At 46.8% G+C, this 26,363-nt stretch overlaps 4 protein-coding genes across 11 annotated transcripts; 2 read left to right on the top strand and 2 right to left on the bottom strand.

Annotated features, from left to right (window-relative positions):
- The first annotated feature begins 64 nt into the window (after positions 1–64).
- On the top strand, positions 65–6,920 carry nadk2 (NAD kinase 2, mitochondrial). Of its 6 annotated transcripts, none has more exons than XM_035141503.2 (12): positions 65–766; positions 1,810–1,898; positions 1,974–2,062; positions 2,383–2,464; positions 2,554–2,637; positions 3,156–3,295; positions 3,419–3,521; positions 3,648–3,791; positions 4,419–4,474; positions 4,624–4,677; positions 4,902–5,025; positions 5,442–6,920. In XM_035141503.2, the coding sequence occupies exons 1-12, from the start codon at positions 539–541 to the stop codon at positions 5,578–5,580; spliced, it is 1,332 nt and encodes a 443-aa protein (XP_034997394.1). In that variant the 5' UTR covers positions 65–538; the 3' UTR covers positions 5,581–6,920. The 6 variants fall into 6 exon arrangements, with proteins under 6 accessions (XP_034997394.1, XP_034997392.1, XP_034997396.1 ...); XM_035141501.2 differs by having other exon boundaries at positions 3,618–3,791; XM_035141505.2 differs by having other exon boundaries at positions 66–766; positions 3,428–3,521.
- A 151-nt stretch (positions 6,921–7,071) lies between these two features.
- Positions 7,072–11,829, bottom strand: skp2 (S-phase kinase-associated protein 2, E3 ubiquitin protein ligase). The gene is made up of 10 exons (XM_035141508.2): positions 11,682–11,829; positions 10,915–11,159; positions 10,662–10,773; positions 9,844–9,987; positions 9,334–9,468; positions 8,936–9,034; positions 8,726–8,853; positions 8,492–8,543; positions 7,897–8,004; positions 7,072–7,822 (listed from the first exon to the last, which is right to left on the bottom strand). The coding sequence occupies exons 1-10, from the start codon at positions 11,693–11,695 to the stop codon at positions 7,600–7,602; spliced, it is 1,260 nt and encodes a 419-aa protein (XP_034997399.2). The 5' UTR covers positions 11,696–11,829; the 3' UTR covers positions 7,072–7,599.
- A 628-nt stretch (positions 11,830–12,457) lies between these two features.
- macir (macrophage immunometabolism regulator) lies at positions 12,458–16,828 on the top strand. 2 transcript variants are annotated; one of them, XR_007034988.1, is made up of 3 exons: positions 12,458–12,550; positions 14,009–14,716; positions 16,066–16,828. XR_007034988.1 is itself a non-coding variant. In XM_047344519.1 (2 exons), exon 2 carries the CDS (start codon positions 14,012–14,014, stop codon positions 14,663–14,665), a length of 654 nt encoding a protein of 217 aa, XP_047200475.1. In that variant the 5' UTR covers positions 12,458–12,550; positions 14,009–14,011; the 3' UTR covers positions 14,666–16,828. The 2 variants fall into 2 exon arrangements, 1 of the variants encoding a protein (XP_047200475.1); XM_047344519.1 differs by having other exon boundaries at positions 14,009–16,828.
- Positions 16,829–17,512: 684 nt separating this feature from the next.
- pdzph1 (PDZ and pleckstrin homology domains 1) lies at positions 17,513–26,212 on the bottom strand. Of its 2 annotated transcripts, none has more exons than XM_035141479.2 (13): positions 26,112–26,212; positions 25,030–25,112; positions 22,364–24,292; positions 21,771–21,944; positions 21,384–21,545; positions 21,140–21,241; positions 20,599–20,709; positions 20,189–20,367; positions 19,949–20,106; positions 19,295–19,337; positions 18,997–19,183; positions 18,740–18,875; positions 17,513–18,119 (listed from the first exon to the last, which is right to left on the bottom strand). In XM_035141479.2, exons 2-13 carry the CDS (start codon positions 25,088–25,090, stop codon positions 18,020–18,022), a joined length of 3,342 nt encoding a protein of 1,113 aa, XP_034997370.2. In that variant the 5' UTR covers positions 25,091–25,112; positions 26,112–26,212; the 3' UTR covers positions 17,513–18,019. The 2 variants fall into 2 exon arrangements, with proteins under 2 accessions (XP_034997370.2, XP_034997371.2); XM_035141480.2 differs by having other exon boundaries at positions 22,364–23,322; positions 26,112–26,187.
- Between the last annotated feature and the right edge of the window lie 151 nt (positions 26,213–26,363).

Here is a 26,363-nt window from a genome sequence, read left to right as displayed (position 1 = left end):
GCGTAACATTAGCTACGTCCAGAGCGGACGTGCTCGCTCTTACGTTCACTTTCTACTCTGCGTCGTATTCACGATCATCGCTCGGCCCGCGCGTGCGAAGTGTCGCGGCCCCCGGTGAGAAGCGGAGCCGCGGTGTTTCCTGAGCGCTGCCCCCGGCCGGAGGGCGTGGTAGGCGGGCTCCTCACTCAGGACGTGTGGGCGAGCCGCGCGGTCCTTTCAGCTCCGTAACCTCGGCTGGTCAACGGTCCGAGCGCTGGTCTGACAGGAGACACCGGGCTAGTTAGTTAGTTAGCTAGTTAGTTAGCTAGTTAGTTAGTTAGTTAAAGTTAGTTAGTTAGTAAGTTAGTAAGTTAGTTAGTTTGCTGAGGCTCCACCCGGGGAGGAACTTCCCCCAGCGGGTCACCTCGGAGCCGGGGAGGGGCTCTGGAGGAGCGTGGTGACCTTCCAGCAGCTGGAGACCGAACGGACCTGAGCTGACCCCGGACATGTCGGTACCGAGCCGGACCCAGCGCCTGTGAGCGGGCCTCGTGTGGACTGCATGCCCGTCGGGATGGCCCGGCGCTCGGCGGTGAGCCTGGTGAGACTCGGGGGTCGAGCCGTCGGGCAGCTGCTGTGCGGAGGCTCCGCTCGGCTCCTCCGCACCTCAGCCGCCAACACGTCACCCTCACCCGGGTTCAAACCGGAGAAAGTGGCGGTGGTGACGAAGACGACCCGGTACGAGTTCGAGCAGCAGCGGGACAAGTCCGAGGAGGAACTGACCCAGCAGGTAGGACCACCGTCACTGTTCGAGCCCCCAGGCTGGGAGACAGAGAGGGACACACAGAGAGGGACACACAGAGAGGGGGACACACACAGAGAGGGACACACAGAGAGGGACACACACACACACACACACACACACACACACACACACACAGAGAGGGACACAGAGAGACACAGAGAGACACACACAGAGAGGGACACGGAGGGACACACAGAGAGGGAACACACACACACACAGAGAGGGACACACACACACACACACACACACACACACACACACACACACACACACACACACAGAGAGACACGCACGCACACGCAACACACACACACACACAGAGAGGGACACACAGAGAGGGACACACAGAGAGGGACACACACACACACACACACACACAGAGAGGGACACACACACACACACACACAGAGAGGGGACACACAGAGAGGGACACACACACACAGAGAGGGACACACACACACACACAGAGAGGGAACACACACGGAGAGGGACACACACACAGAGAGACACACACACAGAGAGGGACGGACACAGAGAGGGACACACACACACAGAGAGACACACACACACACACGGAGAGGACACACACACGAGAGGACACAAGAGAGAGACACACACACACACACACACACACACTCTTTACCTTTCTTACTGTGTGTGTCTTGTTTTTATAAATATGCAGTTTTTACATCTTCAGGCTGAAAAGGGAGAATAAAGAGAAACAAATACAAAGTAAAGCTCCTTTAAAAAGACACAAGTATATTTACACATGTAGAAACCTCCTTTATCTTCACACAGTGACGTCACACAGTACAGGAGCCAAAAGTCCAAACTGTGCCAGTGTTTCCACTGTGGAACCGAACCTGGTTCAGTTTGATCCAGACCCAGAACTCCTCTTCTGCTCTGAGGAACCTTTCACACCTGATGTTCAGAGCTTCAGACTGAACTGCAGAGTCTGAAGCTCAGAACACCAGGTGTGAACGAGTCCCATCCTGTCACGTTAAGAACCTGTGACCTGTGTGTTGCAGCTTGCGTTGAAGGGCTCCAGCTACACTGGTCTGCAGGAGAGACACAACATCCACACCTACAACGTGGAGCACATTGTGAAGAGTCTACGGTCAGAACACAGCCACACACTTCGCTGCTTCACAGTTGAGACACAGTCGGTTACATGAAGTGTTGTCGTTTGCAGGAGCGAAGGAATCGATGTCCGAGTGGTGAAGAGGGGAGAGTATGATGAAGAAGTGGTTCGATGGGCCGACGCCATCATCTCAGCTGGAGGTCAGACTTCCTGTTTGCCTAGTTTTTTATGGTTATTGCTCGAGGCTGCTGCAGAGATCAGGGCGGACGTGTAAACGTAAATTCACATCTTTCTGCATTGTCTGTCCTGTAGAACAAAGTTTCCACATCAGCGTCCTCGTGCTCCTGTTGTCGAGGTTCCTCTTTGTTAGAATGTGTGAATCTTATTGTTTGTGTCCTGACGTAGTAACAGGCCGGACTTTAACTTATTTAACCGAGGGGCCAAAGAGTCGCGTGAACAAAGCTTCAGACAACAGAAACACACACAATACAAGTTCTCTAATTGCAGTTTGTTTTGTCAGGTGATGGGACAATGCTACTGGTGGCCAGTAAGGTTCTGAGCAAGAACAAACCAGTGGTGGGAGTAAACACTGACCCTGAGAGGTAAAGCTCAGTGTGTTGGATTGTTTCACAGAACATGGTTGTGTATCTCTCTGAAGTCCTACGTTCACAGTGTGTTTGTCTCCCTGAAGGTCAGAAGGTCACCTGTGTCTGCCGGTCCGTTACACTCGGGCCTTCCCAGAGGCTCTGGAGAAACTCTGTCGTGGTGAGTTCAGGTGCGTATTATCCAACAATGATCTGAGTGCTTTGTCTGAGGGGCCACGCGGCCCTGAAGCGCTCGGGGCCTCACCCACACACATTCTCCTTTCACTGTGTCCTCAGTCACATGACCGGATACTCCACACGCGTGTACAGTTCAGAAAGTATCACACTCCTTCTTTAAATATCTGTGTTTATGTTTAACATGAAAATCTTTATCCCACAGAATAAACTTTGTAGAAAAGATTTTTATTTTCTCACTTTAAGTCAACTGTATATTTCTGTTTTCTTTTTATTTAAGTTTATGATGAAGAGTTAGGAAACTCTCACATGGAGGCTTTTATTATGAATTGAATATATTAATTGTGTCAGGAACACGTCAGGAACACGTCAGGAACACGTCAGGACTTCAAGCTGTAAAAAGCTTTAGTGTTTCTTTAACGTGATCATTAACATATAAAATGATGCTGTCACTGAATCCCCCCCGATGAAACCCAAGCGTCTCGTCACCACCGCTCTCCTCTGCTGTGGTCAGGTGGCTTTGGCGTCAGAGGATTCGTGTGCAGTTGGAAGGCACCGGAATCAATCCCAGGCCGGTGGATCTGCACGAGCAGCAGCTGAGCCTGGTGCAGCACAGCCAGGCCCACCGCATCGCCACCATGGACAGACAGCACAGTAGGACGCGTCCACCTCACCTGTCCCTCTGTCTAAAATGTGTAGATTAGGAATATGTTATCCAACAGCTGGATCGCTGCGTATATCCTGAAATCGTTTTTGTTCTTCCACTAATGTGATAAGTTTTCTCAGAGACAGGAACGCTGCCCGAGAGCTCCTCCGAGCCCAGTCTCCTCCCCATCAGAAGCCTGAATGAGATCTTCATTGGAGAGTCTCTGTCCTCCAGGTACCTCCATCGTCTGAGCCGACATTAACCCCGTTAACTCTGTCTGAACCTCATTAATCCCCAGCCCCTTCACCCCCGCCCTGCTTCTCCCTCCAGCACTCATCAGTGGAATCTCTGTCCCACCAGGGTGAAGTTAAAATCGTTCAAACCCCATGTTAACCTATTGCTCCATAGGGCTTCCTACTATGAGATCTCTGTGGACGACGGCCCGTGGGAAAAGCAGAAGAGCTCAGGACTCAGCATCTGCACAGGAACAGGATCCAAAGCCTGGTAAACACGGGTTTCCTCACCTACCGGCTCCATGTGGAGTTCATTAGTCCGTCAGCAGGCAGCGTCTTAGCTGATCGCTGTCAGCAGCACAAGGGAAACATTGAGGAACATGGTCACTGCTCCATGTGTAGTGTTGCCTGCAGTGAAACCTTTATCCTGAAGATGGTGTTAGAGCAAAGCTCATTAAAGAAGTATCTTCTCTCGACTGTGAATAAAAATGGACGACGTGTCACCACTTCCTCCAGAAATCAAGCCGATATATCTCAGATAGAAGCTGAGAGACTCCGATGCCACAGACTCTGGCTTCAAATGGCGTCAAGATGGCGGAAGACGTGTCGTCCATCTTTGTTTACAGACTATAGTGAGATCTGTCACTAACCTACTTGTTTGTCCTGCGTTAAAAGAATATTCCAGAAAGATGGATTTTCTGGAATGAACATTCCGACCCTGCAGGCTTTTAAAACACCTGAAGAAAACCAAAGAGGCATTTCAAATATTATTATTGCTGTTGCTCAGAAAGTCTTTTTAAAGTCATCATACATCTGCAGTTACAGGAATGAAGATAATCCAGGTGTTAGTCTGTATCAGTCTTCAGCTGCTTCATGATCTTCTGTCTTGTGTCCTCAGGTCGTATAACATCAACAAACTGGCTGAACAGGCTGTGGAGGAGCTTTTAATGATCGGTGCGTGTCTGTGTGTCTCTGTGTGTCTGTGTGTCTTTGTGTGTCTGTGTGGGTGTGGGTGTGTGTGGAGGATCAAGTCTGAAGTAAACCAGGTTGATCTCTGAAGATGTTCCATGCTGTAACTGATCAGTAAAATGTTCTTGTTTCAGGAAAGTCTCTAACACGTCTGGATATCCCACTTAATCCAGAATTTATTGCAAAGGGTGAGTTGATCGGCCTCGTATGTATTTCACGTTCCGGTCGCTCTGCGTTATGTGACGATGACGTGTGTGTGTGTGTGTCTGTGTGTGTGTGTGTGTGTGTGTGTGTGTGTGTGTGTGTGTGTGTGTGTGTGTGTGTGTGTGTGTGTGTGTGTGTGTGTGTGTGTGTGTGTGTGTGTGTGTGTGTGTGTGTGTGTGTGTGTGTGTGTCTGTGTGTGTGTGTTCAGTGACCGATGAATACAACGCGTCGCTGGTGTTCGGGCCGGACGACAGACGCTTGTTCTACAGCATCAGGGAGCCGATCGTCAACAGGGTTTTCTCCAGCAGTCGACAGAGAGGCTTCGCCAACAAGTGAGTGAACGTTCCTCTGTCCTTCAGTCGACCTCGTTCCTCCGCCGAGCGCCAACAGGCCCGTGAATCCAGATCGCACTCGTACACAGAAGTCCTCCAAATATGTCAGATTGTTCTGAATTATTCTCAGAAATCAGAAAATGTAAACAAAGAAAAGTACTCATACATAAAAGTCTCATAATCGTAAATAAAGTGAAAATATAAGTTTCTGTTCGTCCAGATTAAAACACAAACCCAGAGTTTTCAAACTAAAACGAGACCAGTTTACACCAGTCTCTGATTTAGAGGCGTAACTGTAGCAACAGTGATGCGTTTTAACTAAAGCACAGAAGTGTGGACATCAACAAACAGGGTTGAAAACAAAGGGAGATGAAGTCTTTAGCTGATGTTGATGGTTTCTGTCTCCGCCCCGTCAGGGTGTGTGTCCGCTCCCGGTGTTGGAACGCCTGCATGGTCGTCGACGGAGGGACATCATACAAATTCAATGACGGCGCCATCGCTACAATCAGCATGAGCGAGGAAGACCAGCTTCGGACGGTGGTTCTAGAGAACTGAGACGTGTTCAGAGCACGTGGCGCCTGACTATCAGGTGAAAGGTCAAAGGGAAGAACCGGTTTTTAGCTCCACACGTGTTTATATTTTTATACCTGACGAAAAGGTATCAATGTTTCTAATGTGTGATTTGTGCTTTTTCTCCAAATCCGATAAATTTAAATCAGTTTTAATAAATAAATTTAATAAAATCATCCCAACGTCCAACAGGATGTAATCATGGATGATTCATCCTGTAGAGACGAGCAGCTTTTTCACAAATTACTAAACTGTTATCTGTTCAAATCAAAGAGACTCGGAGGAGACGAAGCTTCAGTGTCACAACATCTCAATCAGAATCGGGTCCGGACGAGGACGATGCCCGTCCACGTCCGGACCCGACTGAACCGAGCAGCAGACGGAGACGTGCTGGTGAAACCACTGATTAGACAATCCAGCGTCTCCTCCTGAAAACACATCTTTAGAAATAAGTCGCAAACACTGAAGGAGTTTTTGATTAATGTGGATTTTTTGGTGCTGATATTGATAATTCAGCTTATTTGATTTCTTTCTTCAAACCAAATACAACCAGACACGTAGAACTTGAACTCAGAAAATATCATTCATGTAAAATATGAACAGAAATGCAAATCTTTTCTACATTGATCATTCTGTATAACAATGATATTGACCAACGTGGACACTGATGTCTGTGAAAGACGGATAAATAATGTAGAGAATCATTTCTTTAGAAGACCCCACGTTTTCCAGTAACAGTATTTTGACGAGGTGGAAATGGTGAATTTCTTTGGGGCCATTTCCTTCAGTGGAGGAATCCACATCAGTTTGTACCAGTGTAACTCTGCGGCTCAGAGGAGAAAGATTTATCAGAATTGTGACGTGGAAAGCACAGTGGTGGATGGTTACGTTTGTTATTGACTTGAGATATTTTTGGAATAAAGGGTTTATAGGATTTATATTTTATAGTTGTGGCTGCTGAGAAGAAAAGCATTAAATGCACTAAAAACTGAACTTTGGGCCGTTTTCTACATTTTTAGGTCAAAAGTTTGTCTTGAAAACTTCAAACGAGAAAATACATTTTGGAAGTGCTTCTGCTTCTGAAACGGCTCCACGGTCCTGGAGCCATCATCGATATTTCCAGAGCACGAACACTGCTAAACGTAAAGACACTAAATTGTTTGCGTTGTGTTTGTGACGTTTTAAAGGACAGTTTGAACAGTGGAGCCGGTTTGGAGAGTCCTGTATAAACCTGTAATGTCAACGATGCATCTTGTGACACATGCTGGTCGACTCCTGTGTCTTTAACCAAATGATCATTAAATTGTAAAATGCATCGAGCCAAAGACGTGTGTCAAGATGTTTTGCTTTCATCAGATAAAGTTATTTCCCTGATTTGTGTTTGTGACAGTGAAGTTTGAACTTTTTACAAACAGTGCGGTGATTCTATTCACTTATTAATACAGTGATATTTATGTTTTATGAGAACAGAGAAGGTTTTAGTGTAATTCAGTGATTTACTTTAAATGAACAGTTTACAAGTTAAAACTTTCATTGATTTCACTGCAGGAGTTTTGAATGAAATGGTAAAGTGGAGCAAAACTCCACTGACATAATGAGATGATCATAAAATCCCCTGAAGGGTGAAACGTACATGAATGATCACAAACAGTTCAGCTACATCTTTACAACAGTGAGCACCATTAAGAAAATCCACAGATCAAACATCATTTCACATTAAAAAACTTCTGATGAACCCGCTCTCCTGATGTCATCACATGAACTCGTCTGAGGCTTCAACCGTCCCAAACATTCATAAAACTTTCTGTTAACTCATTAAAACACCAACGGGTTCGACGTTCCTGGATAAAGGCGTTTCTCCCTGCGCCGGCGTGGTCAGCACTCAGCGCCGTGGTCCAGTCTGTGACCTTTAGCACCGTTAACGTCGGGCAAACTGCTCCGTCACATCAGGCTGGACTCCCTGTGTGGAAATACTGCTGCGTCAAACTGACCCAGAGGACAGGATCACTGCGCCCTGAACCTCAGCCGACACATGCTGCTCCACATGGTGCGCTCGCTGAGGGAGCCGGCCAGCCTGCTGCTGGGCGTGGGCCGGGCGGTGCTGGAGAAAGGCCTGGAGTTGATGCTGACGCGCGGCAGCTCTTTCTTCAGAGACGGCAGGTGGCCGTCGTGTACCAGGCCAAAGACGTCCAGGAGGCCGAGCAGGGGGAACGTCTTCCCCAGGTCCCTGCAGGATGGACACAGGTTAGATTCTGGATCTCGGCTCAGTGACGGCAGTGACGGCAGTGGGGGGGGACTCACGTGAGCGCGGCGAGGTGAATGTGGTAACAGCGACTCAGGGACAGATGCAGCAGATACTTGAGCTGAGCGAGCACAGGGAAGCTGTCGGCCATCAGCAGAGTGCTGTCGCTGAAACAGAGACTCAGACACGTTAATGTCATTTCAATCAGACACCAAACGAACACGGCTCCAGAACTTCAACCACTTGTGATGCGTTAAAGGACCAAACCACAGAGGAGACGGTGAATACATGTTAAACATTTTATTGGTTTATTAACATGAACACAAGGAACGGATGGAGACGGGAGCCGTGGCCAGACCAGTAAAACAACACAGGTCGAGTATCTGTGGACTTTTCTGTAACGAGGCCTCGAGTTGAAAGATCTGCTTCGGTACTTTGATTCTATTGAAAGTGAATTAATGCAGATTTTATTGTTTTAAACACATGGTACCGAAGTATCGATACTTATGAAAACCCAACTCGCAAACTTATGGAGCGCAGGAATCAGCAGGAGCTCGATATCACGGCTCTGCTCCACGGTCACTACGAGACTCCACATGACACCATCACCACAAGATGGTGGCGGCATGTGGAGTCGGAGGTTTTAGCTCTTACCTTAAATCTAAAGTCTGAATTTGAGGACATCTCCCCACCAGAACCTTCACATCTGTTGAGAAATATACGAGTGTGAGGTTAGACCTCAATGTGACCACTGCTGCAGTATCGTCATGACAACCTCCCGTGAGCCACATGCTGGAAGCAGGTTGCACGGAAACACAACAACAAGTCAAAAGGCTGATTCACATTCTGGGGCCTGTGGTTCTTCTGTAGTTGAACTTGTTCACTCACCGTCGAGCGAGAGACTTTCTCTGTAACCACTGAGGTTGAGGTGAGTGACACTGGAGCCCAGGTTATTGACGACACTCTTCACGTGGTCGCTGGTGAATTCACACCACGAGAGGTTCAGCTGCTCGATCCTGCGCAGAAGGAAAGAACACGTGACTTTAATAAACAGAGCTGACGTGTTATCAGGGTTTCCACGGAGCGCGAGCCGCTGACCTGCAGCAGGATGTGAACATGTTGGCCAGAGCGGCAGCAGAGAAGCCGGAGCAGCCGCTCAGGTTGAGCTGCAGCAGGTTCACGTTCATCGCCAGAGAGCTGAGAGACAAAGACCACGTCAGAAATCCTCCACGACTTAAACTCACTGAACACAACAGAGGAACTGATGACTGAGTCGAGCCCGATATGCAACCAAACAGTTATTAGGGAGTTTCTTTAACTACGAATAGAAGAAAGACACAAATATAGAGAAATTGAATTAAGAAGATAAACATCTCTTCTGCAGTGTTTTTCACATCAGCAACATAAACAGACAGTGAAATGTGTTTAATGAACCGATGAACCGCTCGGGCTCTGACGAGGAGCGAAGGCCTGAGAGGAGTTAGTGGAACTCTTACTTGATGATGGCGTCTGAGAGCTGCAGCCCCTCCAGACTCAGATACTCCAACATCCTGCACTGACAGACGACGCTCTCTAGAGCGGAGGTGGGGATGATGGAACTGGACAGGTCCAACTGAACGATCTGCAGCGGGCTGAACCAGGGAAGAGACGGGAAGGAGACGTTAACACCAGGTTCTCCTACGTTCTTTAAAACACGTCATTAGCAGCCGGGAGGAGGGCGATGAAATGGGAAATGGTTCACACATTTACGGATCTAGATGTAATCTAGATCCGTAAAAGACCTTAGAAGGAAGATGTTTGAAAACAGAAATGAAGCTGCAGCATTAATGGAATTAAACTTTTAACAGCATCATAAAACTATTAACAACGTATTCAACGGTGCATTAAAAGACCCGTGAATCAGGACATTCAGTTGGTAGCAACTTATGTCAAGAATACAGAGGAACAAACATGACGTGTTGGACCAGAATAAAATCAGGACCAAGCGTCTCTCTCTGCTGACGCACCCGGAGGCTGTGAAGAGAAGATCTTCCACGAAGGAGCGAGGGCAGCGCAGCCTGCGGACGCCGGTGTTCAGAACCTGTTGCAGAGCCGCTCCCCCGTGAGTCAAGCCCTCCAGATCCACGCTGTGCCACAGAGACTCGTCAAACCTGCGTCACAAACACAGGCAGGACATCGTCAAACACTCGGATATGAGGTGAAGGTTAATTACACAGTAGTGACACAGCATGGAGACAATGTGTGGAAGATAGAGTCTGGACGTGTTGTGTAGTTAGTGTCTGTGAAGCAGCAGCAGCAGGTTGTCGGGTCCCGACTCGTTCAAACAGGAACATGTGGGGACATCCAGGCGAGGGGCGGAGCCTGTAGAGCAGCAGGAGGCGGAGCCTGTAGAGCAGCAGGAGGCGGGACATGACGTATAAACTCTGCTGTGGAAAGATCAGTGTTGTTGTTTACAGCTCGTCCACACCGGCGGCCCTCAGCACCAGAAGATCTGGAACCTCCTCGTGTTTCCAAGTGGACGTCTTCGTCTTCTACGTACGGCTCCTCTTCTTCATCCTGAGATGTTTGTGTTCTTCCAGTTTCACGTCCGTCACGTGTTAGAAACCTCATCAACACGTCCACTCGCTCACTGGGAAGCTTCAACACATTGTCCTGCTGTGTCCTCACATGGACTCACTCTGACATGTTACACACATTTTACTAGGAGGCTGCAGGAGAAGATCCAGAACATGACTGACGTTTACATTGTCACTCTGGAATATTTCAGGAAAGTGTCTGGAGTTCAGTTTGGGTCATTACTTCTGGAGCAGAACCTGAGACTCACACTAATCGGTGCCAGCGCTTGCAGACAGTGGACATCCTGAGTAGCTCCTGCAGAGGGAGGTAGAGCAGGATCTTGAGAAGCAGCTCGTCTGGTAAATGGTCCCATGAAATTCCTGTTGAGGAGAAAGACAAAGGTTACGAGCTGCTGCTGCCGCCGCCCACACCAGAGGAGGAGGAGAAGGGCTTATGATGCAACATGGTCGGATCTCAGGACGTCATCAGCAGGTGTGAACGGGCTCAGAGAGGTTTCCCACCTGAAGAAGACTCCTTCTTCCTCCTCGACCTCCGAGCCAGGACGAAGGGTCCACAGTCGTTCTCTTTATCTTTGCTGCAGAGCCGCTGCAGCTTGTGTCGGGGGGAGCACAGCTGGATGAGCTCTGTGGGGGTGCACTCTGCATCCAGGCCCTCGCTCACTCCACATCTGGACCTGCGCTTGTTCGTCCTCTGACACAACATGGAGCCCTGAAGACTGAGGCAGGGCAGGTCCTGCAGAGGCATGCTGGGAAAAAAGACACACATCAAACACCTCAGGATGACAACTGTGGAGAGGACACACACTGTGTACCCGCACAAACTCTAAACTCTCACTCTCACACACACACACACACACACACACACACACAGTTCCTTGTTCATCATATCTAAGGTTTAAATAAAGTTCCATTTGAACTGGTGTTGATCGCAGGCTCAGTTCACTGCGCGGGAACGCGGCTCGGACCCGAGGCCTGGATCACATGAACGCGCGGTATCATCGATCAGTTGTGTTATTAGAGTAAAGCTGCTTCCGGTTGGACGAGCAGAGAGTAAGTAAACAAACAAACAAACAAACAAACAAACAAACAGACAGACAGACAGACAGAGTGTGATGACGGTGAAGAAGATGAAGAGTGTTAGCTTCCTGTTAGCCTCCTGTTAGCTTCCTGTTAGCTCCCCTACAGGAACGCGCTCTGAGCTCAGCTTCTCCCGCTCGCGGTTCATTTACCGTCCCGCTAACCGGCTGTGACGTGGCTCGGTACCGTACCTGTCTGTGGACATGTCCCCGGTCTCTGTCCCCGGTCTCTCAACGTGTCACCGACTCCTCCGCCGGTTTCTGTTCCCGGGACTTTAAACCAAGGCGCGCTGCGCGTCCACGTCACTGAAGCGTCAGCACGTCGTGCGTCTGACGTCACATCCTCTTAAAGCGGCATTGCCCAAAATATTTATGTTCACAGCTGTTTTTATTATAGACTGTTTATATAAGGATTATTATTATAGACTGTTTATATAAGGATTATTATTATAGACTGTTTATATAAGGATTATTATTATAGACTGTTTATATGAAGATTATTATTATAGACTGTTTATATAACGATGTTTATTATAAACTGTTTAATAAGGATTTTTAAATCCTTATATTAAAGGTTTCTACTGACACTGTACATACAGACGGAGCCTGATGGGAGGACTGATAGTTATGGACTGATGATACTTCACTTTGAAAATCTTTCTTTCTTTCATCAATAACTTTAAGATTTTGCTACCAATATTAAATATTAAATACAGTTTCTCACTAAATTAGGAATTATTCCTATAATATTATGATTTACTCATGAATTATGTGTGTTTTGAATCAATTTATTATATTCTATACAATTATTTTGTTATAACGAGATTCATATAAATGTATTATTTATATAATAACTAGATTAATATAAATTATAACCTGATTGTTTATGTTATAAACAGATTAATATAAATTAAAATCTGGTTATGATGACCACATAGCTCTTAATAATAAAAGCCTCAGACCGGAAGTGTAGTTTCGCGTCTGTTGACGGAAGCCGGTGAGGGGGCGGAGTCTGAGTCGAACAGCAGAAGGTGGAACATCGGATCATCCGCAACAAACAGGTTCGATTATTTATCACGTCTGTGTTATTCCACTTGTTTTGAATGGAAGATGAAGAATTATCTTTATTATCTTTATATTTATCATCTTTATCATCTTTATTCTCTGTATTCTCTTTATTATATTAAATATATTTATCATCTTAATTCTCTTTATTCTCTTTATTGTCGTTCTTCTCGTTCTTCTCGTTCTTCTCGTTCTTCTCATTATTCTCGTTATTCTCGTTATTATATTTATTGTCTTTATCCTCTTTATTGTCTTCATCATCGTCCCCCTCCTCCTCTTCCTCCTCCTCCTCCTCCTCCTCCTCCTCAGTCCGGTCTCATCTTGACATCGTGTTTTAAATGCTGTGAGAACCCGGTGGACCGGGAGCAGGCCCGGTGCTGGTCCGTGTGTCCGGGCAGAGGGAGGCTGGTCCGGGCCTGTAGCTCAGCCATCTTCCCCTCGTCCGCACCGAGAACCGCGACATTAAACGCAGCATCACGCCTCGTGTGTGTGTGTGTGTGTGCGTGTGCGTGTGCGTGTGTGTGTGTGAGGCCTGTTCTGGCTCGGCTCGGCTCGGCTCGGTCTCTGCAGCCGGTCTGAGGCTCGCTCGTCTGGTTCATCTGATGCTGAAACAAAGAAAACACTGTTTGTGTTCCATGTTTTTTTTACATTAAAATATTAAATACTTATAAAATATAAATCTCCACCAAACCACAGCAGCAGTGAAAGAGACGCTAAATGAATTAAAGAAGATGGAAGTCAGTTCATCAGCAGCTGCTTCATTAACTGAGATTTACTGTCACACACTGTTTATAACTGTAGCTGAAACCTGTGTTCTGTGTAGTGACCAGCAGGGGGCGACTCCTCTGGTAGTTTCTATAGAAGTCTATAGAAAGTGACTCTACTTCTCACTTTATAACGTCAGGAAACATTCAGGAGTTTCTGTCTCAGTCTCTAGTTTCAAGTCTTCTTCAAACAGCTGATGTTCATTTAGTGAATTATGATCATTTAGAGTCAAACAGACCATAAAGCACCGGATGTGTTGGGGGTACCACAGAGTGATTGACAGCTAGTACCGTCCTATGGGTGCAGGTGGGCGTGTAGGCTGCTTTGTTATTGTGTAGCTACAGACCAGAGGTGGTTTTGTAGTTTTGCAGGTCGCTGCATGTAGCATGTTGCACTCGGACGCTAGGGTGTCATCTGCATAAAAACAGATTTTATGTTCTGCTTGATGAAATGAAATTCATTCTGTTGTTATGAATAACTGTGGTTCTGTGGAATAAGGAGAGTGAAGGTGAACAGGTCAAATACTGACGTTGTTCCGATTGCACCTAGCATCGAAGTACATGTGCGTTTAGAGAGCGTGAGGTTTTGTCCAGCCTGGACGGACCCGGACGTTTAGGAGCAGCTTGTACCTGACGGTCACTGAGTGTTGACACATGAGCGACTCACATGATGTTTCTCTCTTCACTCAGGACATGTCTGTAAAGATGGAAATGGATATCAGTGGAGTGTCCAGGACCCGTGTCTCCATTTGTCCAGCAGCTGAGATCAAGGCCACATTAAAGCCAGAGGCAGAGCGACCTCGCTGCGCCAGCACGCCATGTTCCCCCATCAGAGGAACGGTAGCAGGATACCAGATCCTGCACATGGACTCAAACTACCTGGTGGGCTTCACCACCGGCGAGGAGCTGCTCAAACTGGCCCACGAGTGGTCGGAAGGCGCTCCAGAGAAGGGCTCTGTGTCGGAAGCTGTGACCAGCCCCACCAAGAGCACCGCCCTCAAGTCGGGGGACTTGGGCGTCCACCGGTCAGCACGAATCTTCAAAGGGAAGAGCCGCTACTATCAACCCTACGACATCCCTGCTGCCAACGGGCGGAGGCGGAGGCGTATGCCCAGCTCGAGCGACACCTTCCTCCGGTCCCTGGCTCATGGGGAACCTGGGAGGAGTCTGCACGCTCCACTACCTCTGTGTCTGCTCAAGGGCACGGGGGCTCAGTCCAAGTCTCTGGACTACCTCAACCTGGACAAGATCAGTATCAAAGAGTCCTCGGACACGGAGGTGTTGCAGTACCAGCTGCAGCACCTCACCCTGCGAGGGGAGCGCGTGTTCACCCGGAACAAGACATGAAAGCACAGCGGAGGCTTTTTTTCAGGCGTCCTCCGCCCTGCAGGGTTTTAGGTGCTATTTCCAGCTCGGCTTGTTTGTACTCCGATTACTAACAGTTCTTTAAGAAGTCTGATAATCTTGTTATATTATTAACTGGGGATTTTACCTTGTACACATAACGTCGTGAAGAAAATCCTCCAATTAGTCCTCACATTGTAATGAGGTTTAAAAAATGTGAATCATATAAACTTAGCAATAACTAGTGAACCTATTTATTGACAGTGTTGTGTGTTTGTGGTCGGTGACGCACTCGGCTGAGAAAAGCACATATCACACAGGATCAGCTTTAAACTGCACCGTTCAGGCCAATCAGAGCGTCTCTCTGACGACTCGTGTTGATGGAGGTTCTGTGATTTTCTGTTTCTGCAGACGAGTGTGACTTTAGCAGGATGATCATTTTAGTATGTTGCTTATTTATTTATTGCTCTTTTATGCTGTTGGTTAATATCAGTGTGATTTCAAACTTTATATTCGTCATCAAATTGGCAAGTGGAAAAAAACTAAGTGATGCTCCATTTAAATCTGTTTAGTAAAGGTGAGGTTATTAAAGTATCCGAATACTAATACATGACATTTATAATTACTATAATTATTCCCTCTGTCCACATGTTCCAGTGGTTCCTTCATTTGTTAAATGTATGGCAGTCTCTGCTTTCTTCGACTTCACCTGATAGCATGAGACAAGTGTTAGAGATAATGTTATATTACGTCATCGGCTCCTTGGACCACGCGTCCATGTTACGCTCCGAACGTGGGCGAGAGAATCCGTCTTCTGAGACTGAATTTAATATTTGATCACAAAAAGACGGCCGTGGGTTTTTCCCTTTGTCTCTTACAGCCGGTCAGTGGAGGCGCGGTCGTGTCACGGCCACACGTGAAATGCTTGTCGATGGCATTAACCGCTGTTGAGTTCGATAGTTACATATTGTGACTTTAAATCGGAATCAGACCCTGAACTCACTGTCAGCGATGACGTGTCGTCAGAGATACTCTCCCTTACGCATCATGGCCGCCCCGTGCGTCCTGCGTCCATGTAGAGCGCCGGCCGTTTACGTCCTTTGAAATGAAGTCTACATGTTGAAGATTGTTTCAAAACCAACCGAATGAACCAGCACCAGCGTGTGGCTGCAGAGGGCGCTGTTGATCGGTCTCAGTCACATAGTGATGCTTTAAGTTCGACCTTGAGTCACAGAGCATGGAGGCTAGTTACCATGGCGATTGCCTCCTCTCCCCCCGGAGTATCACTTCAGTCTTTTTCTGCTCCTGTTTATTGGCTGGTTGGAAACATGTCGGCTTTACAGAACCATGATCTCTGGTTTTTTACCTTGTCTTTTTACTGAGTGTGTGTGTTCCCCTTACAGCTGGTAACTGATGTGTTCCCGATGCCTCTACAGCAGAAAACCAGTTTCTGCACCTGATTGCACTGTTGGACGTCGACTGGAAACGTCAGTGCACCTTGATCTCATCCCCACGCGCCACCAGCTGGGTGTTCACAGTCAACGCTGCAATACTGTACATAAAGAAGCCATGTGAACACACTTACAGTTCTGTGATCAGTATGTTCAGCCCCTGAGCTTCACTCTGTTACACTAAAGTCTATGTCAAGAATTTAAAATAGAAAACTGCTGACTGGAGTTCAACAGGAACAGTTTGTTGTCTCAGCTCAGATCCACGTGTGTTTGAATAAAGATGGACGACATCACGGCTCAGTAAAACCAAATCCTCTGGTCTGCCCCCTGGTGGCCGGCTGCTGTAAGTAGACGTTAAATAAATGTTTTACAACAATAGTTTCAGTGCTTTTAGGATGAGAACGATTTAGATTGTGTTCAACTTATCTTTTCTATTTATTCTGATTCATTAAATTACAACAAGCTTCTTCTGCGGTCTGTGTTTCCCATATAAATCTAAATCTGGCACTGAATTCAGTCCTAATTTAAACGTTGAACCCATTCATCAGTTCTTTGGGTTTCAGACCCGTTGAAGCTTCGGGGCTGAACTCACTGTTTCACTCCTGTTTGTAAACTCACTCTTATGCACTTCTATCGATTCCTGAAGCCAAACTCAACTTGTACGCTTGATGTTAACCAATGACTGTTAAGACCATTAAAGCTTCTTTCAAACACATCTTCATCCACTTGGACTTTATATGAAGTTTGACATTAAAAGTGATGATAATTAACATGAGTGCATCACATGGATCAGTTCATCCATAGAACATTTAGTTATTGATCTGTTCATACTTCATTCTGTCTGTAATCCACAGACTTAATAAAGATGGACGACATGACGGCTGCCACGTGTGAAGCCAAAGTATTTTGATCGCCCCCTGGTGTCTCTCTGCAGTATAATCATAAACCTCCTCCATGTTAGCAGATGGGACATGGAACAAAATCAAACTCAAATAAATGTTTGTCAAAGATGGTTTCTGTCATTTCAGGTCGTTCTTATCTCTTGGTTTGAATTAGTTATTTGATGATGTGAAAACAGGCAGAGACGTCATGATTGACAGCTGAGACTGACTCCGGATTGGTCCCTTCACTGGACCTCGATACCACGGCTCCGCTCCACGATCACAACTGAACAGACCGACTGCAAATGACCTTAACAGCGCAAGATGGCGGCGCCCCAATGAAAGATATTTAAGGACGGAGGTGGACCCAGAACTCACTGAAGGGACGACATGTCCCATCAGGCCTGGGGATGAACCAGGAGGAGGAGCAACACGTCACCAGGAAGTGGAAGATGCTGATGAACCTGCTGACCTCAGATACGTGGAGGAAGATGGATGAATATATTTAAGACTGAGGATTTGATTGTAGAATTTATTTGACTAACACACTTTGATAACTGTATTTGTTCGACAGCAGATAATAACAGTATCAAAAGCTTGTGTTCTCGTGTGAGTTTACAGTTCAGCAGAAAAACACATGAATACAGAATCAGTATAAAACAAACTGTGACTGGTTAAATAAAGTGATAGAACAAGAGGAATAAAGAAAAAGAGACGGATCATTTCAGAAAGGAAACATGGAAAAGAAGAAGACACGATGGCAAATATACATGTAAGTAAAAAGGAAATGAAAATGTACATAACATAAGGTTATAAGATAAAGTCTGAAAAAGAGCAATCCTCCAAATTAAAGTGGAACAGAAAACTAAAGTGCAAAATATAAAGCATCTTCTTTTCTCACGTTCACCGAGGAGGCAAATGGACACGACTACGTGACGTCTGAATCTCTGCAGCAGCAGAACCTGACCCATGAACAGCAGGTTGAACCTGTCCAGGTCCTGTGAGTCCAGACCTGGTCCCTGTTCTCACATCCTGGTTTCCTCTGCTGGGCGGTTCATGGAATCCTGAAGAGCCTGATGTAACAGCAGCCACTTCTTCACCGAAGCTTTGATCGCAAGGATCCATCTGGAAAGAAAATCACACATTAATAAACATGAGCTCTTTTTAGAACTGAACCACTGACGTGTTCCTGACGTGTTCCTGACATGTGCCTGACATGTGCCTGACATGTTCCACACGTGATCCTGACATGTGCCTGACATGTTCCTGACGTGTGCCTGACGTGTTCCTGACATGTGCCTGACATGTGCCTGACGTGTTCCTGACATGTGCCTGACATGTGCCTGACATGTGCCTGACGTGTTCCTGACATGTGCCTGACGTGTTCCTGACGTGTTCCTGACGTGTTCCTGACATGTTCCTGACATGTGCCTGACATGTGCCTGACATGTGCCTGACGTGTTCCTGACGTGTGCCTGACATGTGCCTGACATGTGCCTGACGTGTTCCTGACATGTGCCTGACATGTGCCTGACGTGTTCCTGACATGTGCCTGACATGTGCCTGACATGTTCTTGACATGTTCCTGACATGTTCCTGACATGTGCCTGACATGTGCCTCACATGTTCCTCACATGTTCCTCACATGTTCCTCACATGTTCTGGAGGTTCTGTCTGTGAGAACATTGGACATTTTCTGGAACTTTTCCTGCAGCCTCTTAGTAAAAGTCACATGATCTCCTCACCGTTTGTTCTCGTTGGGATGTTCGGAACAGAGGTGAAACGTCTTGAACTCTTCAGACGGAGGTTTCAGCTCAATGGTGGATTTCTTGGATCCGTACGGCTGCTCTCGAACCGTGTAGCCCTGCAGGTAGATGCCACCTGAGGACAGAGGACGATGTGAGCTGATCCATTAAATACACACAACATTCACCAGATTCATCAGTGAGGACAAAGTGCCTCTCATCTTAGAGTTAGAACAGAGTGAGACATGTCTCTGTACCGTGGGCATGAGTCGCTCGGATGCCGCTGTACAGGTAGAGACATCCGTCCTTCAGGATGCAGTAGTGTTGAGCCCACACGTCTTTGTTCTTGTCCATTTTATGAAGCAAACCGAGACACTCCGGGTTCTTCATGGCCAGCGGGGGCAGACTGGAGTTGTGTCTGGTGACGTCCACCCACACGTGGTTCTACAACGTGAGACAAGTCCTCGTCTTTATTTATTTTCTAACTGAGAGTGAATACGACTCTGAGATAAATATCACAACAACATGCAGCTTCTTAATGTAACATCAAGTTACCTGTGCAATAGGATGAATCGCTCGCTCCATCGCTTCCAGCCACCTGAAGTCATACAGACAGATTTAACATGACAAGTTTAAAACAGTTCACACATTTTCTGCAGGAATGAACCTTCAGGCTTTTCCCTGAGAATCAGTTTATCAGTTTTTACAGATGATTATCGATGTTAAACATTTCTACTCCGCTGTTTAAAACAAACACATGGAGGGATTCTTAATAAAAACTAGAGCTGCGACTTCACTGGACTTTATTTTCGTTTAATGACAAAATTCCTGTGAAAACTTCCCAGAACCGAAGGCGACGCCTTCAAAGAGATGAAAGTTATTAAAGAGTCGTTACTTCAGCGTCTTGTACGAGAGAAAACTGTGAAAACAGAGATTCAAACGAAATGAACTGAAAACACCTCAGAGCAGGTTCATGAGGTCACTGTGACCTTTGACCCTCAAGTTGTTGTTGAGATATCGTGTTCACAAGCCGACCTGAAAACATGAAGCCTCCTGCCACTGGGGGTCGCTGGTGCGATGATAAAACAATGGAAGAAATAAAGATGTTGCAAAAAGGATAAAAACAAAGGATTTGAAAGATTGAAATCATTCGTCAGCTGATCTCAGCGACTCTACGTGGGAGAGATATTTCGGTTTGGAGCGTTTGACCTTTTCATCTCCTGGTTGGACGTAGCACAGAAGAAGAAAACTCGATTCACAGACAGGGGGCGACATTTGAACACAAAGGGTTTTCCCAGAGAAACGTCTTGTCCGACCTCGGCTCCCTCGAGCTTCACCGCTGACAGAGCTCGTCTCTTTCCTTCATCCTGTGGACAACAGGAAGTTACATCACAAGGTGTTTTTTACAGGAAGTAGAGAGCCGGATGGTGACGCCTGCTCGCCGCTCACCCGTTTGTGCCGGTAGTAGTAAAGACAGGAGTCATGTGAGAGAACGAACCACCTCTTCCTCCAGCCTTTAATCAGACCAGACTGGGTGCGTTTGTGAAGGTAACCCCGACACCCCGGCCGGGGGGTGTTAGGAGCACAAGCGATGTCTGACCCGATGGTCAGTGTGAGAACATCTGGACCTAAAACATTAACAATGTTACATTAACATCTGTTCACTCAATATTCAGATTTAAAAACTTTTTCCACATTAAGACGTCTAAAACAGAGACTGTAAATAAAATGGACGTCCCCACTTCCTCCGAATGTCCAGAAATGAAGCCAAAATCTCTCAGGGTAGAAACGCAGCCATCTCGACAGTTTACATGTTTCTACTGTCAGAGGTGACGTCACCAGGTGTGAACACGGCCCACCTTGTCGCGCCAAATCAGCCGCCTCCGAGTGAGGGATGCTGGTGACATCCGTCCCGTTCACAGCGAGGACGAAATCTCCGACCATCAGACCGGCTTCTTCAGCGGCTCCGTCTGAAACCAAAGAAAACTGTTGTCATGAGCTGAAGTTTCCTCACATGTTCCTCACATGTTCCTCACATGTTCCTCACATGTTCTGCAGGTTCTGTGTAAGAACAAATGTCTGAGTCAGTGTCTCTTGTAAAATGTGTGTAACATGTCGGAGTGAGTCCATGTGAGAAAGCAGCAGGACAATGTCTGGAAGCTTCACTGTCACCATTTAGTGGAAATTATTTTAAATCTGAAATTGTCTTTATAGAGACGTCACTTTCCAAATGACTCCGACTCATCAGACAAACAAAAAAACTAAAATGCTTCGAGAACAAAATATTAGATATTAGAATAAAGACTGTGGGCGGCCACCAGAATGAATCCCCACACGTGGCCGTAGGGGGCGCTGCTGCCGGTGTGCTGCTTTAAGATGAGACGGTGAAAGTTCACTTACTCGTGTCGACCTCCGTGACCACGATGGGTTTAGAGAACTGAATCCGAAAGCCCCAGGGATACTCTCCTGTTCCTTTACTGATCCTGACCGTCCGCTCTCGAACTGAAAGACAACAAGTGTTTATTCACTTCAATGTGCAGGGTTGTATTTATTCCATGAGTTGATTTTCCATTGAAGAGTTTTAATACTAAATGAATCTTCTCTGTGATCACAGGTGAGTAAAAGTTATTTTTCTCCAGCTCACTTGAAACTGCTCGAGTTCTGGTGTTGAGGCTCGGAGGAATAATTCCCGAATCCACGTGGTCTCCTTGGTAAATCCACGCTGACGAGTGGAACGTCTCCATATAAAAACCTCCGTCCTCATTGTCTCGAGTCGTCATGTCCATAGAGCGAGTGTCCTCAGATACTAGAAAGTAAAAGTACAGAACATAAAGATTCTGATTAGCTTTGGTTGAACTATAATATTATATATATGTAAAGTTCCTGGAGATCATGTATGTTGTGATTTGGTTCAATACAAATCCTGTTTGTGTTTTCAGGTCTTTTAAGACGTGGTGTTAAACCAACGGTCTGAGGTCATCGATGAGCTTATCGTCCAATCAGGTGGCAGCATCCTGTGTATATGAGTCACCTGATTCCTCTGTGAGATCACTGGTGATGGAGCTTCCTCCAGCGGAGCTCCACTGTTTACTATCTTTAAAGAGCTTTCGTCTCTTGGCCCAGTGGTCGCCGCCGCCGCCGCCGCCGCCGCCCTCGGCCTCCTTGTGCATCACAGGCCTCAGATGCTCTTTGGCGTCTATGGAACCTGCAAATAAAGATGAACATGAGTTTCATGTGAACCTGAATTCAGCAGTTGACAAATATTAAAGAACATATGACGTGTTTTCAGTGTTTGTTTCCTCTAATGTGTCGTACAGCTCTGACACGTTTAGAGGAAACATGCGTTCGACACGGAAACTGAGGCAAAACATTCTGAGATCGAATGTGACCCAGGTGAAGTGAGAGCGGACCAATCAGAGCAGACTTCATCAGGAGGAGGGTCTTAAAGGGACAGGAGCTAAAAGCATGTGTTTGAGACAGAGGCTGAACAGAGGAGCTGCAGCGAGGGACAGTCTGAAGAAAGGGATTCTGAACATTAGAGCATGAAAACATTTGACAGTATCAACACTGATTAAATCATCAACCTGAAGATGAACAGAATATGTCTCATTTAATTTGACTCACATCTGGACACCCTGTGTCTCTCGGCCTTGTAGGTTTTACCCAGCTGCTCCTTGGCGTAGATTTCTGCGTCAGGACAGGAAGCAGCTTTGTCCTCGGTTCCTCTTCGTCCTGCGTCCTGCTGCAGATCTTTCGTCTCCTCGGACGTCAGCGACAGACACGTGGAGGTGTTTCCTGTTTCTTCAGCAGCTGGTTTAGAGTCCGTCCCACTCTGTGAAGACTTCAGGTCCATCTGCAGGAATCTTTGCTGTAGTGCACCGACACTCAGAGTCGTGACTGAGGACGAATGTGAAGATGACACTGAGTCCTCTTGATTCTCCAGCTTGACGGGATGAATCTGCAGCACCTGTTCCTCTGAGCCGCTGCGGGACGGAGGGATGACCTGGATAGAAAGAGCTTTTTGACAGAGCTTCTCTGAGTCGGGAAATTCTACGTCCTGATCGAATCCACTGTCTGCGACTTCAGTTTGATCGACTTTACAGTCACAGTCATCAGTGTCCAGACTGTCTCGGTCTGTGCAGACGCTCTGTTTGAAGTCCTGTCTCGTGTCTTCATCACCGTGTCCTCGTCCTCCAGCGACACCGAACACGTCATCAGCATTTTCTTCAGAGCTCGTCAAACAGAACGGACTGAGCCGTGGTGGCTTCTCCTCATGGCTGCTTTGTTTAGAAGAACCATCATTTCCAATTCCAAATGCAGGGACCTTGTCGTTGCCGTGGTGACTCGTCCCCAGCTCCTCTGATTGGACAGGACGCGAGCACATGATCAACGAGGAGAACGACTCGGTGTAGGGCAGCAGCAGATCGTCCTGCATCAACTCCACAGCTTCTGACGTCCCAGGAAACGTCTGCCGCCTCTTCTGTGGTAAGGGACACGCTCTGTGTTGGACGGTGGCGATGCTGTTGTTTCTGATCCAGGATTTTCTCTTCTGGGAGCTGATGAAGTCTTTGGTGAAGCTGGACCTGTTGGTGGACAGAGACGGTCTCATGAACATGGGCTCGTAATTATCAGAATCTGAAAACTGATCAAAAGAAGGTGCTGGATGTGCCAGGCCGGACTCTCCCAGGTGGTGGTGGGCAGGACTCTGGGTTCTGATCCCACAGGACTGCAGCCGGAGCGTCAGGTCGTCCAGAGGGTTGTATTTAACGTCTGCAAACTCCTGCGGTGGAGGAATGTCCCAGAACGCATCCATGCTTTTGTGAAACCGCTGCCTCTTCTCCTGAGCTGTGACGTGGAGCGGCGGACTCGATGGAGGATTTACTGACCAACAGTCTGTTGGTTTGTCTGGTTTGTGACCGACGCAGCATCGACAGCAGCTTGAGTCGTCCCATATTTTGGAGTTTGAACCACTAACTTCCTCCGTGTTGTTGCTCGAGCTGCCAAAAGTAAACCTGTAGTTTTTATCTGCTTTGTTGTTCGGAGTCCACGTCTCCTCACGTCTGCTCGTCTCAGCGACGTCCCTCTTGTCATTCGTAAAAACAAACGTGGTCTTGGTGCCGGATGTGTTGAGCTGCAGAATTTCTTGAATTTCCAGTTTGACCTGGGACCCGCTGCAGTTGATTCTCATGATGTTGGTCACTGGCGTTGAGGAGTGCGTTGGACTTTCAGACAGGGGTTGGTGTAACTGCTGAAACGTGATGAGGGGTGAATCTTCCAGGTCGCTGACGGACACAGACGTCACGATCTTCACTCCTTTCTCTTTGTCCTCGGTCGTTTTGGTATAAATGCTCCTTTGATTTGAACTCAGGTGATGATCTTGTTTGAACCTTTTCTCCTTTGGAGGAGAATTGTGGTATTTTTCTTCATCTTCAGACGCAGACGGAACGTTTTCCCTGAGGAACGAGTCGGTTTCACCTTTTTCAAAGACGTCGTCTTTGAAGCTGACGCTGTTGCTTTTGTTCTGCTTGTGAAAGATGTACGGTGAGACGCTCTCTGCAGGAAACAACAAACTGTGTTAAACATGTTGAATTCAAGAAGACTTGAAAACGGCTGCAGCCTCCGACCACATGACCGGATCCTAACCCTCTCCTGATCGACGGCAGCGTGACACTTCTGAAGTTTCAAACATCACCGTGACGTCACCCGTCGGTTTGTGAGCTGCGGATCTGAAGCCTCAGTTTGACATTTTGTTCAGCGCCATCTTAGTTTTTGAAAAATAGAAGTAACCATATTTGGAGGAGCGGGGGTGGAGCCAGACTGAAAGCTCGAGGACACGCCCACCCACACCTGCCACCTGCACCCATTGGACAGTACTAGCTGTCAATCACTCTGTGGTATCCCCCCCCCAACACATCTGGTGCTTTATGGTCTGTTTGACTCTAAATGATCATAATTCACAAAATGAACATCAGCTGTTTGAAGAAGACTTGAAACTAGAGACTGAGACAGAAACTCCTGAATGTTTACTGACGTTATAAAGTGAGAAGTCACTTTCTATAGACTTCTATAGAAACTACCAGAGGAGTCGCCCCCTGCTGGTCATCACACAGAAGACAAGTTCATTCATTTGAATTAGAGTCTGTATTTGGACCTAATACAATCTAATACGTTATAAAGGCCCTGGTTCAGACTCTGCTGGTCTGAGGAACCCTCGAGCAGGTTTGGAAAATGTGACTCAGTTAAGCTCAGGATTAACTTCAGCTCACACGACGAGCAAAGCTGCGACTCACGTTTGCTGCTGCTGGAGCTCTTCCTCCTCCGGCTGCTCCTCCTCCTCCCTCTCTTACTCATCCTCACATCGGCCTCACGTCACCTGACAGAACCAGAAGATAAACATGAACTGTCAAACTGCACAAAGAGTGAGTCTCAAGGGAAGAAAGGGAACATGAGGGATCATGAGAGAACATGAGGGATCATGAGAGAACATGAGGGAACATGAGGGAACATGAGGGATCATGAGAGAACATGAGGAACAGAACATGAGGAACATAGGATCATGAGGACTAGAGAGAACATGAGGGACCATGAGGGAACATGAGGGATCATGAGGAACATGAAGGAACATGAGGGAACATGAGGGAACATGAGGGAACATGAGGGAACATGAGGGATCATGAGGGAACATGAAGGAACATGAGGATGACCTTGAAGAACATGAGGGAACATGAGGGAACATGAGGGAACATGAAGGAACATGAGGAACATGAGGGAACATGAGGACTGAGGACAGCGACATGGGGGAACATGAGGACCATGAGAGAACATGAGGGAACATGAGGGACCATGAAGGAACATGAAAGAACATGCAGAAGTTTCCTGATGATCAAATGAACACCAGTTGTTTTTTTCTCATCTTTTATTTGGACGTTAGATTTTCTACCAAGAAACTAAAATATCGGAGTAAAACCATCACGTCTACGTTCGTCAACAGTAACGACGACGACACGAACATTAGAACTACTGACGTTAAATTCTCACACAGACGTAAACACAGAATCTTTAAATCTCTGTATTTATCACCACAACATCAAAACTTAACAAAACTACGGAGAGACCTTCAAAACAAACCGTAAATAATTACAATATTTACAAAAATTACATTAATGCTTTTCATTAAAAAACCCAAATGATTTCCAAAACACAAGGAAGTTCACATTTCTCTGATTTGCTTCTTAATAATAAAAACATTGAGAACAAATCAGTCCGGTGACAGGTTACATACTAATGTACTGTTGTTGACATGTTGTTGACATGTTGTTGACATGTTAAAAAGCTGAATAATATTCGTACACACAGAAAGAGGAAAACGTACCTTTTGTGAAACGTGCGTCAGGAGAGAACGAGGTCGACTGATCAGCTGCTGCGGCTCCACGCCGTCTGCTCCACTTCTTATTGATTCTATTCTCAACATAAAGCAGCTTATTACCATTAATCCCATCAGCCACTGGTGATGTCATCCCGTTCACTCAGTCACCATGGCGACGAGTCACATCCAAACATCCAGCCTATCACGAGGCTTTGATCTGAATCGTGTTTGATGTGGTTCATTACTGTAATAAGAGAA

Source organism: Hippoglossus stenolepis, chromosome 18 (assembly GCF_022539355.2).
Source record: "Hippoglossus stenolepis isolate QCI-W04-F060 chromosome 18, HSTE1.2, whole genome shotgun sequence".
Taxonomy (NCBI): domain Eukaryota; kingdom Metazoa; phylum Chordata; class Actinopteri; order Pleuronectiformes; family Pleuronectidae; genus Hippoglossus; species Hippoglossus stenolepis.
Note: the sequence above shows the minus strand (reverse complement) of the source record. Positions and strands in the feature narration are given on the sequence as shown.